Raw genomic sequence first — 12,212 nt, forward strand, 5'->3', positions numbered from 1 at the left:
ATGCACTCTACATATATTAATTGCTTAATTCAGCCTCTGGCAGAGATCCTCACCTGAACAGTGGAGAAACTGATGCTGGGAGTGAGGAACCCATTTGTCTCCGTGTAACGAGCTGGAGATGGGATCCAGAATCACACAGAGCTTGCTGTCTTAGCGATGAGAGCATCCCTCCACCTTATCCAAAAGCTTTCTATTTTAAAAGACAACAGTATGATTTATTATTATTAAGCAGCTTTGAAATGCTTTCTGGAGTCCAGATCCCTGCTGCGGGGGCCCCGGCACCCCCCCACTGCCACCCAGCCCTGCCGGCACTTCCCATCCCAGTGCCAGGGAGAGCGCTGGGAAGGAGCCAAGGCAGAAAATGAACAAGTGTGGATGGGGATGAGCCCAGATGGTCCAGTCAGAGAGGCGGCAGTTGGGTGTCTGCACCTCAGAGCAGGCATGGGCAGGGGATGCAGGCACAGAAAGCCTAGAGCCGGTTGGATGCAAAGGGAATTCATGGTGATAACGCCGGGGCCGGGCAGGCTGGATGCTACACAGAGCATGATCCCAGCTCCCATCCCTCGTTTTAGCCTTTATGGGGCCAGGCAGAGGTGCAGGAGGATCCCGGTGCTCCACAGGACTTGGCACCCGCCTGGCTCCAGCCAAACCAAGACCTGCGAACGCAAAGCATCCCAATGGAGACGGCATCAGATGGGAACTGGAGCCCAAAGCCATTTCTGTGCTGGATTCTCTATGAGGAAACCAAACCCGGAGCATCGTTTCGACCGGGATCTGCAGCCGGTGCCGCATCGACAGCGGTCGTACAACCGCAACACAGTGCCGATGGCAGCGGGAGCTCGGAAAACCCAAGGAGAGGGTTTGGAAGACTCCGAGATGGACCCCGAGCCCCGACACATGAGGCTGTCCCTGATAGAAGAACCCCACAGGGCTCGGGATGATGATTATTTCCCCAAATAAAGGATTGCCAGGCCCGGCCAATTGTCTTGGTAAAAATAAACCTAAATCAGCAAAGCACATTTGTGTGATGGGGAGCAGGGGAATTCGAGCTGGAAGGCCCAAATATAGCAAAAGCTGATATTCCTGGTGTGAAGAGGGAGAGCAGGCTCATAAAGGTTCCCTTTAATTCCAGGGCAAGAGGAAAATAACCACTTGGCAAACGGCGACGTGCTCTTTCCAAACACCGGCCATTTCGGAACGCCGCCGAAATAAAAGCTCCCATCCCAGAACTGGGGTGGTTCCACCACACGAAGGCCTGGATGCAGCCACCAGCACAGATAAGGGGACAGACAGCCTGCCCTGACCCTCCGCTGGGAGCACAGGGATGGGGCAGAGCCCCACAGCATCGCTCCCGCAGCCTAAAGCCACACGGGGCTGGACCAGCAGCATCCATCGGCATTCCAGAGTGGGATGCTCTGCCCCACGTTTTTCCACTCAATTTCCCTCCCCAGTCAGCAGCAGATAAATCCCTCTGCCGAGGCAGGCGGCCGGAACGGCAAAGCCACCGGTGCCAAGTTTAATAAGCAACCCTGATCGAGAAACCAGATAATAATTGGGATTATCGAGCTGGCTGGGAAAGAGCTTCCCTGGCTCCCGATGGCCCCTGGCAGCCGCTTGGGCTGCTCCTCACCACCCGGTGGCAATGACACCTTGGGACGGCTGCCGGGCTCGGCGAGGCCGGATGCTGCCAGGGAGCTGCAGTGATTTCGGATGCGCCATTTATGATCATAAAGAAGCCAAACAATAGCCGACCCTTTTTGGGTCTGTACCTGCAGGATGAGGGACCCAGCACCAACCTCTCCCTGTGCCCCCCATGTCCCACACGGGGACCCCCAGCTCCTTTTCCACATCCCAGCTCCGGGAATGCCACTGCGGGAAGCTCAGGCAGTGAAATAATCCTGTCGCGGTTGGATTTTGTGCAGGGCGCGAGGTGCGGGGGCTTTTTCCCTTCAGTGGAAACAGGATTGAGAAAAGGAAGAATTGGGATTTTGAAGAGGTCTCGACAGGGTCAGGCTTGGCTGTTTTCATTTCCCTGCAAATTTAAACCCCCCCCATGTTTGGAAATAAATAAAATTAAAAAATAATAAAATAAAATGAAAGAGAAAAAAAAAAATCAAGCCAGGCTCAATAAAACCCCATCCAGAAATCCTGCTGGAGGCCAGGCAGAACGAGCTGTAGCCAGGCGGAGTGCTCAGAAATATTTGTATTTGCTGTCTAAACATTTTATCTCTTTCCTAGCACATGGGAGAGTTTTGCTCCCCGTGTAACGGGAACGGAAAAAGAAACCCCTACAAATAATTCCTCCTCCGGAGGAAAAAAAAAACCCAAATCCAACAAAATTTGGTTGTACCCAAAATAGCAAGAATTCCACTGAAATGGAGCTGGACACCACGCGAAGCAAGTGGCTGGAGGAGATGATTCAGGAGGGATGGGATGTAACCCGTCTTTCCCATCTCCAGGCTTTACAAACCCCTCATTCGCCTGCTTGGCAAAGCTGGAGCCAAGGAGGAGTTACAACAGCCCTGAAATAGAGAGTTCAGTCCTGGAGGGATTTCAGGGTCGTGTGGGGAAGGAGCTGAACTAAAAGCATGTTCCTGTATTGAGATCAGAAGGACTGAGTGATGGTTTTAACCTCCATGGGTGCCGGTAGCGCTCCTGCAGCGCGCGATGGGAATGCCGGTGGGGTCCATGCGGATGCTGCAGCCTCGCCGTGCACCTCCGGGACCTGTGGCACCGTGACCAGCACCAGGCTGGTGTTTGGTGGGTCTGATTTCACACGGGCAGCCCATGCTCGCACCAACACATGTGTGTATGCGTGTGCACCACACACGCGTGTGCACAGAGATCACGGCTGCGGGAAAAAGATGGAAAGCACCAAAAACACAAAGCAAGGGCAGTGGTTTTCGGGTGAGGAAGAGCTCCAACCACAGCCACATCCTGCAGGATCCCACCATGACCGCATCCCGCAGGATCCCATCATGACCGCATCCCGCTGGATCCCATCACGACCGCATCCCGCAGGATCCCACCACGACCGCATCCTGAGGATCCCATCACGACCGCATCCCGCAGGATCCCATCATGACCGCATCCCGCAGGATTCCACCACGACCGCATCACGCAGGATCCCACCAGGACCGCATCCCGCAGGATCCCACCACAACCACATCCCGCAGGATCCCACCATGACCGCATCCCGCAGGATCCCATCACGACCGCATCCCGCAGGATCCCATCACGACCGCATCCCGCAGGATCCCATCCGGATCCTGCAGGATCCCACCACAACCGCATCCCGCAGGATCCCATCCGGATCCCGCAGGATCCCATCATGACCGCATCCCGCAGGATCCCATCACAACCGCATCCCGCAGGATCCCACCAGGACCGCATCCCGCAGGACCCCACCAGGACCACATCCCGCAGGACCCCACCATGGCTGCCCCTCTGGCACATTCCCACCAGGACATGGCTTGGCTCTGTGGCCATCCCTCGCCCTGCAGCAGCATCACTCGCTGCTCCTCTGCTCTTGCAGCTGGGCCTTGGAAAGCAAACATGGGAAGAGGGGAAGAATTTAACAGGGGGAGGAATATAAAGAGTCTTAATCCCGGTTTCTGCCTGCATCCCTATACCTAAGAGGGAAACATCAAACGAATCCAAGAAAGGCTCGGGAACAGGAATGTGGGTCTTGCTGGCCACTGGAAGCCAGGCAGCATCGATAGCCTCACTTTACAGCATTTAAATCACTGCCTGCGATTGATATGGCAGCACACCATGGGTGCCCAACACCACCATCACCAGCCTCAGGCAAGTCAAGGGCAAGCTGGGCAGCGTGGGGGCCCAGGACCCCACATCCAACCTCAGCTGCACTGCCCAGTCCTGCCCCAGGGGACCCCATCAAAGCCATTCCCTTGCCCAGGGCTGGACCAGGGAGGGTGACCCCATAGCTCCCACCAGCTCAAACAGGCCCATAGCCCTCTCCAGGGGTCAGACCCCACTGGCCCGGATGCTCCCCAAGGGCACAAGGGAAGGGGAACTCATTCCCCATCTTCCTTATTATTCTAGGGAGACATTTCCCCTCCTTTGTTTTAGTTTCCCCACTGTTGCCGCTTTGACCGCCTCATCCTCATCCCGCTCTGAAGTTCAGGATCCTCCCACCCGCCCTTGTCGGGGGTACAAAGCCCAGCTTCAATCAGCAGGGCAGGGCGGAGGTGGGGGCCTTCCCAACCCCTTTGGAGAAGGATCCTTTCCCCCCCCCCATCACGGCTGCATCATTGCCATCCGGCGCATGGAGGAGCCGCATGAGCCGCCGCAGCCTCATGCACGGCGCTGCTCCAGCCCCACCGGACACGCACGGTTCCAGGGGCAGAGCCAGGATGAGGCAAGTGGAGACCCTCCATTGACTCCCTCCAGCCAAAGCTCTTGAACCCTGTTAGGGGCAAGGGCTCAATCCAGCATCCCAGAGAAGGATGGGATAAGGTCAAGAGAAGAAAGGCAAAGCAGAGCAGGATTTATCCTGACACACACAAGGGATAAGCTTAGAGGAACCCTGGTTTAAGCACCATAATGAAAGATGTGGCTTAAAGGTTACCCACGTCCATGAGGATGAGGTGGTGCAGAGCTGTCGCACCAGAGCAGACACTGGGAACTGCTCCTGGGCCCTGCTGAGCACCAGCACACCAACCCCGTGGGGTTTTCAATGCACCCCGGTAGGCAGGGATGGCGTTTGGGGCTCAGTATAGGGTTTTAGGCAAAACCATTCCCTGGCCACCCTTTGGGATGAAGCCCCAGCCCACAGCCTCCACTCTCCTTGGCTTTGGAGTAAGGAGCCTCATTAAGAGGTAATTAGCTCTGGAACAATGGGAAGCTGTTTAGCAGCCCAGCCACAGCAGCAGCAACAAGCAAAGGGGGAAAGGAGGGAGGAGGAAGGAATAACAGCACTCTGACGGCCCAGGAACCATGGAGGGCAGCAGCACCCTGCCCAGCACCAGCCTAACGGCTCCCTCCTGCCTTCCCTGCCCTCACAGCCTCGTCCCTTCCCAGCTTTCCTAATGGGGGCAAAACAGCCCAGGAGCATCACTGGACAAGGCCGAATGGAGCATCCCAACACGCTCCCACCCAGCTGGTGGCACAGTGGGGATGGCAACAGGGACCCCAGGGCAGACTGTTGGCAAACAACACCCACTACGCACCAGTGAACACCAGTTGTGGTGTCGGGGGTCCGTGGCTTCAGAGGCACCTCCTGAACTCCTTGGCAAAGACCAAAGCATCGGTGGTGGCCGCCTGCTCACAGAGGCACTCCTTAGGCTTTGGATCCATTCGCAGCTGCAGCTCGGAGCAGGGCACAACTGGGATCACAGCACAGGCACAGAGGCAGCCCTGGTGATGATCTTGGTTTCGTGGTGATGCTCAAAGCCCACGGAAATGGCCAAGACTTGGGGCTGGAGCACACTGGGCTCAGGTGGGTCACGGCGGAGCAGGAAACTCCTCTTAGGAGGTGAAGGTAACAAGGGTAAAGATCTGCTCACCCTCCATAAACCCCATTACATCAATGGAGCAGGGCAAGATCTCTGCCCCTGAACAAGGGTAAGATTTGCTCGCCCTCCATAAACCCCATTAAATCAACGGAGCAGGGCAAGATCCCTGCGAGATCAAACCCGAAGCCTCTCAAAGTCATGATTAATACCTAACACAAAAGAACCGAAATTTCCACCATCAGGAACGAGGAGCTATTTAAAGAACAATTGCTGCAATTTTCCAGCCAAGCCGACAGATGAACCTTGTCAGCCGGCTGCGGGTACGGACACCGGGAGCCACAGCCATCGGCACACGGGATGCACCGGGACGGACGGCGGGATGCTGAGACCTGCCCTCATAGGCATGTGAAACCAAAGCTAGGCATGTCCCTCAGCCCACAGGTAGACATTACATACGTGTACAACAGCGGGGTGGTTACAGCCTTGCTAGAGTTTGGACATCTGTGTTATTAACATGTGTAAGGTGTATGTGTGCATGTGCACATACACACACATATATGAAAGCACTTTTAAAGCTTTCCAATGGTAACAGAAGGCATTCATCACCCCCTCTCCCTTTGCACCCTTCTCACTCCCCATCCTCTTTGTGCCTCCCCACTGTGGGACACGCAGGGGGACCTGTGGGCTGACCCACCGGCCCCAGCCTGTCCTCGCATTAGGATGCTGCGCATGGCCGGCATTTGGATACCAAATGTGCAAGCAGCAGGGAATGTAATTGCGGTCCCTAGAAAGGGACAGGCAGAGAGACGGAGACGGGCAGGGAGAGAAAATCTTGTCAGAGACGCTGGACCTGTTTGTATCTGCTCTCCATTAACCACGCTCGCTGCAGACCTGGGCTGGTGAAGAATAGCTAACACGGCTTAACGGGCTGGAAAAGAGGGGTGGGGAGGGCTGCAAATGATCTCGGCACAAAGGGAAAATGAAACAGATGAAAACTAAAAGAGCAGTAATTGCAAGGACGTGGGACGTGGTAGGGTACCGGTACCCCCAGCCTGATGCCCATACGGGAACCATGCAAGCATTGGAGTTAAAACACATCGTTCCGAGGGGGAAATGGGGCGTCCTGCCTAAGGGAGCGGGGACACCCAAAGGTCCCAGCCCAGGCAGCCCCAGACAGAGCCAGAAGATGGAGGTTTGGGGAACCCACCCTGGCACCAAACCCGCCCCAGCACAGAGACACGGGTGGGCACATCCAGCGCCATCCCTGAACCATCCCATTCAACCGCTCCTCTCCATCACCAAATCCCCTGGAGAAGCCAAATGTGCATTATCCCGGCTCCCTCGAAGGGCATCACACGCGGGTGCCATCGGCCTGGCCCCTTCACCCCAGCTCCACCATCCCTGTGCATGGCCCCTCCATAAGAGCCCTGCTCTGCCGCCACCGCGGTCCTTGAGCATCACCTGAGCTCCCGTCAACTGCAGTAAATCCCCTGTTAGAAACCATTCCTCCGGCTTCCCAGTGCTGGGATTGGGGAGTGCGGAGCAGCAGAACCGAGCCCCTGCTGTGCTCACCACCAAACCAAGAAATGTAAAGGAAAATAATCAGAAAAGAAACCTTCCGAGGCGAAGAAATGACCTCCGTTAAATATAGGCCACGAGCAAAATCTGGACCATTTACAGCGTCTGTATCTGTACTGTAAACAGAGGAAAATACCCAATACTGCACATTTCCCCCTCTGGAGAGAGCGAATACGGGAATTGCGTTTGGCTGCAGGAACACTGTCATTCTGGAATTACTCTAACCTGCCCATTACGTAGCTGTAGGTAGAACAGGGGACGAAAACGAATCTCAAATCCTCTGTCCTTCCTCGGCCTTCCAGAGGTTTCCAGACGCAGCCCCAAGGCTGCAGGCTGGGAATCCCGGGATCAGGGACCCTCCGAGGCTCCGTCCCGCACACCTTTTCCCCTCTGTACTGAGGAGGATTCCCATATCCCTGATTCATTCCTGCATTGTAGTGTCATCCAAGACACTCATCCCAATCCTATTGCATGGGGGTCACAGCAGCAAGGGGGGGATGGAGCTGGAGCCCCCCAACATGCCGGGGCGATGCTGTCCCACCAGCAGACACTGGCTTGACCTGCTGCGGGTCCCAAGATGCAAATCCATCCAAGAACCCTATGGGCAGCTCCCATGCCTCACAGCCCCCAAAACCCCATGGAGGGAAGAGCCCTGTCTGCAATGCCAGACCCCTGCCCAGCTCTCGTGCCCTCCGGTCCCATCTGCAGGAGCATCCCATGCAGAACCTTCACCCATGAGCAGCCCTGGCCCTGCCAACACATCCCACCCTGGGAATGAAACAGCTTTAGCGAGCCTGTACGTGCTCCAAACCCCACAGTTATCTGCGGGTATCAAAACAGTGCATCATTATAAAGAGACGTGTTCTTCCTCCTTCAGCTATTCCCAGGATAACGCAGGAGCTCCATCCAGCACAGCCCCAGCCACCCTTTTCCAAATGCAGGCTTCCAAAATCACATAGAAAAGAAACAGAAACCTGGGGATCCAGAGCGAGTGGCTCCAGTATCTCCACGGAACAGGCAAACTGCAGCATCCCGAGGTAGCGCTTCTTCTTAATTTAGACCCAATTATGAAATATGGAATTATTCTAATCTGGGCAAATCATATTGACCAGGAGATTTATTACTGCCTTTCATGAAATATAGATTGCAATAGAAAGCCAACGGGAAATATTTATCAACAGATCAGGTGTGTGGGTTCACACAAGCACCGGGCAGGTTCACCTTCCCTTTTCTTTAATCCTTTTTGATTTTCCCTTATTAAATATTCAGGGAAGGGAGGGAGGAGAAGGAAAACAACAGACCAGAAAAAGCATCTCTACTTTGTTCCTCGTTTTTAAGGACGAGGCAGTTTTCTACTAACTCCATAGCCAGAAACCAAATCACCGTTGGGTTCAAAAAGGAAACCAAGGAGGAAACTCCACAGCAATTTCAACCTTTGCAGCACCCAATAAATCACCTCGAATCCTGAGACCCAAAGGTGCACCCAGGGAGCGCCTCGGCCAACTGCGACACCGGGTGCTCCAGCGTTGGGGAAATATGGGTCACATCCCGGCGCTGCGACGTGGCTGCGGATACCCACCAGCCATTGTGTGCTCATCCCCCCGACCCCGCACAGCTCCTTCCCTCTGCTTCAGTTTCCCCTCAAAAATATTTTCCCTGCTAACATCAGAATTAGGGAAAAAAAGCCAGATTCATGTAATCACGACCCACTACCTATTTTCAAAGGGAAATTCCCCGCTGCCTTTCTCTGCAGCGCCCATCTCAGCGCATACAAGGGGCGATGGGACACGGGCAGCTCATGGGGCCGAGCCGAAGCCATCACCGGGTGCCGTGCCATCGGTCACCCAAGGACCAGAGGCTACTTCGTGCTGTAGGAACCTTTGGGTGCTCAATCTCAGCCACGGCTCGGTGATGCCGCCCTCATCGCCAGCAGCCGGGATGCTGGAGTTTAACCGGGGAGCCCCTTGCACATGTTTGGTATTTGGGAGAACAAAAGAGAGCCCAAAGTGTGGGAGCTGGGGAGGACCAGGAACTGTAACCAAAAACTTTGCAATGGGCAAAAAAAAAAAAAAATTGGGAAAAAAAAAATTCCCTGCCTCTTACAATCCCCCACAAAAATGTGGGATAATAAAATCCATATGCACCGCAGGCGGCCCGCGGCGAAGGCACCGCGCGAAGGCAGCGCCGCGCACAAAGGCACCGGCTTGCCCCGATTTTGGGGCGGCACAAGGGGCATCAGACTGGGGGCAACGGTGCCTGGATGGTCCCCCCCCCAATGGGACATTGGTGGCTGCATGGACACCGGCACTCACCAGCGTCCTCGGCCCCACGTGCATCCCAAAAGGCAACCGGGAACTTCAACGAAGTGCGATGGTGTCACCGAACACTGCTGGGTATGTGGTGGGAGAGAAGGGAGCATCGAGGATGAGCCCCATTGCCATGGACCAACTCCCACCTGCCCTGGCCCAGGGCCGGGCCCCACTGCACGGGCACCCATGGGTGACCACGGAACACGCTTCACACCACAGCATGGAACAGTCCAGAGCTGGAGGCAGCAGCACCCACTGAAATGAGCTGAGCATCGCCCTGCGCCCAGCTCAGGGCAGACACCCCAGGGCCTGTTTAGCTTTGAGGAACTGGGGGGAGAAAACGTGGTTTTGGTCATTTTTGTCGTTTACACAAATCCCCAAAGCCCAGCCCAGTCAAAGCCCGCACTGAGCACAGACGGGAGCTGAGGGGGGAGTCTGGGGGGGTCCTGGCCACCTAAGCCAGGAGCAGAACGAATTCATCCTCACTTTCAACTCTCCAACGGGATTTTTTGGGGGATCTTCAAGATGTGGAACAAAGAAAAGCAACAGAAATGAAACTCTCGTTGGGGGAAGAAATAAAAACTGCTTGGGGTGGGGATGGGGGACACCAACACCAAATCCTCAGTACATGTAATAAATCCCAACACGGAGCAGGGAACTAAACCGACGACGCAGCCATTTCTTTTCCAAGCTCAAAACCAAGCGGGGAGCGGCGGCTGCGAGCTCTGGCCCCGCACCCCCGCCCCGTTTTGCCGTTTCACCCCCCCCAAACCCGTTGCTCCAAACCCTCCCCGTTGCCTTTCACCTCGTTCCGGGCTGTCCCGCAGCACCCTCTCGGGACGGGACCGTTGGGACGGGACCGGGGGGTGAGAAGAGATTTGAACTTCCCCGAAGTTGGGTGCAGTGGGGCCGGGTGGAGGGGGGGGGGTCCGAGCCGCAACCACCGCGGCACCGCTCCCCCAACCCCGAGCACCCGTAGCCGTGGCCGCCCCCGGGACCGCGGGTGATGCTCCCGGCGCTGCCGCAGCCCCCGGGGACCGCTCCCAACCGGGTCCCTGGGAGAACTTTCGGAGGGGGCAACGGGACCCGCGCCGACCCCTCGGGGGCCTCCCCCCGGTTTTAACGGAGCACAGCGGGGGCTGGACCCGCAACGGACGGCGGCGGCCGCCTGTCACCGACCGGAGGGTGGGGAGTGAAGCCCGAACCGTCCGCCCCCCCCCACCCCACAGCGCTGCAGCCCGGCCCCGCCGCCCCGGCTCACCTGGGGTTGCTCCCGTTCCAGTAGACAGCGTACCGGTCCGAGATAACTTTCCCGGTCTCGTCGGTCCAGACGCAGACGCCGACGAGCGCGGCGAGCAGCGCGGCCGCCTCCCAGCGCGGCATCGTCCCGGCCGCTGCGGGCGCGGCTCCGGCCGCTTCAACGGGCGGCGGGGCGGCGGCCGGCGGAGCCCTGGGGCCGGCGGCGGGCGGCGGCGGGCGGGCGGGCGGCCCTCACCATCGCCCGCGGCCCCGGGCGCCGTCAGCGGGGAAAGTTGGGGGCGGCCGCGGCGCGGCGGCACCGGGGCAGCCGCATCCCGAGCCCGGGGCGGCGGGGACGGGCCCCGGGATCGCCCCGGCACCGGGGGCCTCCCCCCCTCCGGCGCCGAACTTCGGCCAAGTTCCTCCGAGCACCCCCCCCCCTTCCCCGTCCCTCCCGTCCCCGCCCGGTACCGAGCCCCGGCGCTGCCGCCGCACCTGCGGGGCGGGAGCGGGACGGGACGGGCGCAGCCCCCGAGCGGGCTCCTGCGCTCCGGGGACACCGGAGAGACAAAGGCCGGGCCGGGGAGGCCGCCGCTGCCTCAGTGCCGCCGCGCCATGCTGCGCCCGGCCCCGCCCCGCCCCGCACGGCCACGCCCCTCCCCGCACGGCCACGCCCCGCCCCGCACGGCCACGCCCCGTACGGCTCCGCGCGCCGCCGCCGCTGCGCGCGCCCGGCCCGGTGCCAGGGCGGGGCCTGGTGGGGGGGGGGGGGGCGAACGGAGTTCGGGGAGGGGGCAGGTTCTGCATTGTGGGGGGGGATGCGGTACCTCGAGGAAGGGGAGGGCTCGGGGTTGATTTGTGGGGGTCACATCAGGAAGAGGCGGGGGGGGGGCAGACGGACGGACACGGAGCGCAGGAGGGGGGAGCCCCCCCCCCCCGTTTGCGTTTATTCACCTCCGATGCAGGAATAAATGAACCAATAATTTGCATCGAGGCGTCGCGTTCCCTTGCAGAGCGCTCGGGAAACGCTGATGTGGGGATAACGGCAACGGGCGGCACCGCGGGCCGCGGCCACCGGCACCGCCACGGGCACCGCGAGCCATGCAACGGGTGGGGGGCACCGAAGCCCGCAGCCCCCCGGGCGCAGAGCGCTCAACAGATGAATCCCTGTTGCTCCAGGAGCGGACTGGAGCGGCTCCAAACCCCCCCCCCCAGTCCCCAGGGGCTCAATCCATGGAGGACCCCCCCAAGCCGTGCATCCAGATGCAAACACGCATCCAACCGGATTCACGACAGCCACAAGGTGCCCATTAGAATCCACGGGAGCAGCAGCCGAGGCGCTCCCGCACATCCAGCTCGGCGCCTGTCTTTATGCTCCAGCATCCGAATGCCCCCGTAAAGCTGCCTCCACCTAATGCGCCTTTAGTTGTGAGTTTGGTGCCGTTAAAAGGGAGAGGAAGGTTGTAAAACACCTCCAAGTGCTGCATGGAGATAGGTGGGATATAAATAAAAGATGGATCATTGTCATTATTTATTTAGTGGATCTATTTTGGAAAGCTCAATGGGCTGTGGGGCTCCTTCCCCCCCCCTTCTCAAAAGTAAAAACAAA

At 58.2% G+C, this 12,212-nt stretch overlaps 1 protein-coding gene across 1 annotated transcript in view; it reads right to left on the reverse strand.

The window, feature by feature from the left end:
- Window positions 1-10,811, reverse strand: part of EFNA2 (ephrin A2) — a 37,296-nt gene extending 26,485 nt beyond the window's left edge. Inside the window, exon 1 of the mRNA XM_061359541.1 lies at window positions 10,626-10,811. Within this exon, the coding sequence (XP_061215525.1) occupies window positions 10,626-10,747 (122 nt within the window). The 5' untranslated portion in view covers window positions 10,748-10,811. The remainder of the gene's footprint in view (window positions 1-10,625) is intronic.
- Between the last annotated feature and the right edge of the window lie 1,401 nt (window positions 10,812-12,212).

Source organism: Neopsephotus bourkii, unplaced genomic scaffold (assembly GCF_033783945.1).
Source record: "Neopsephotus bourkii isolate Nb327-2 ecotype Australia unplaced genomic scaffold, CSIRO-AGI_Nbou_v1 NB_2, whole genome shotgun sequence".
Taxonomy (NCBI): domain Eukaryota; kingdom Metazoa; phylum Chordata; class Aves; order Psittaciformes; family Psittacidae; genus Neopsephotus; species Neopsephotus bourkii.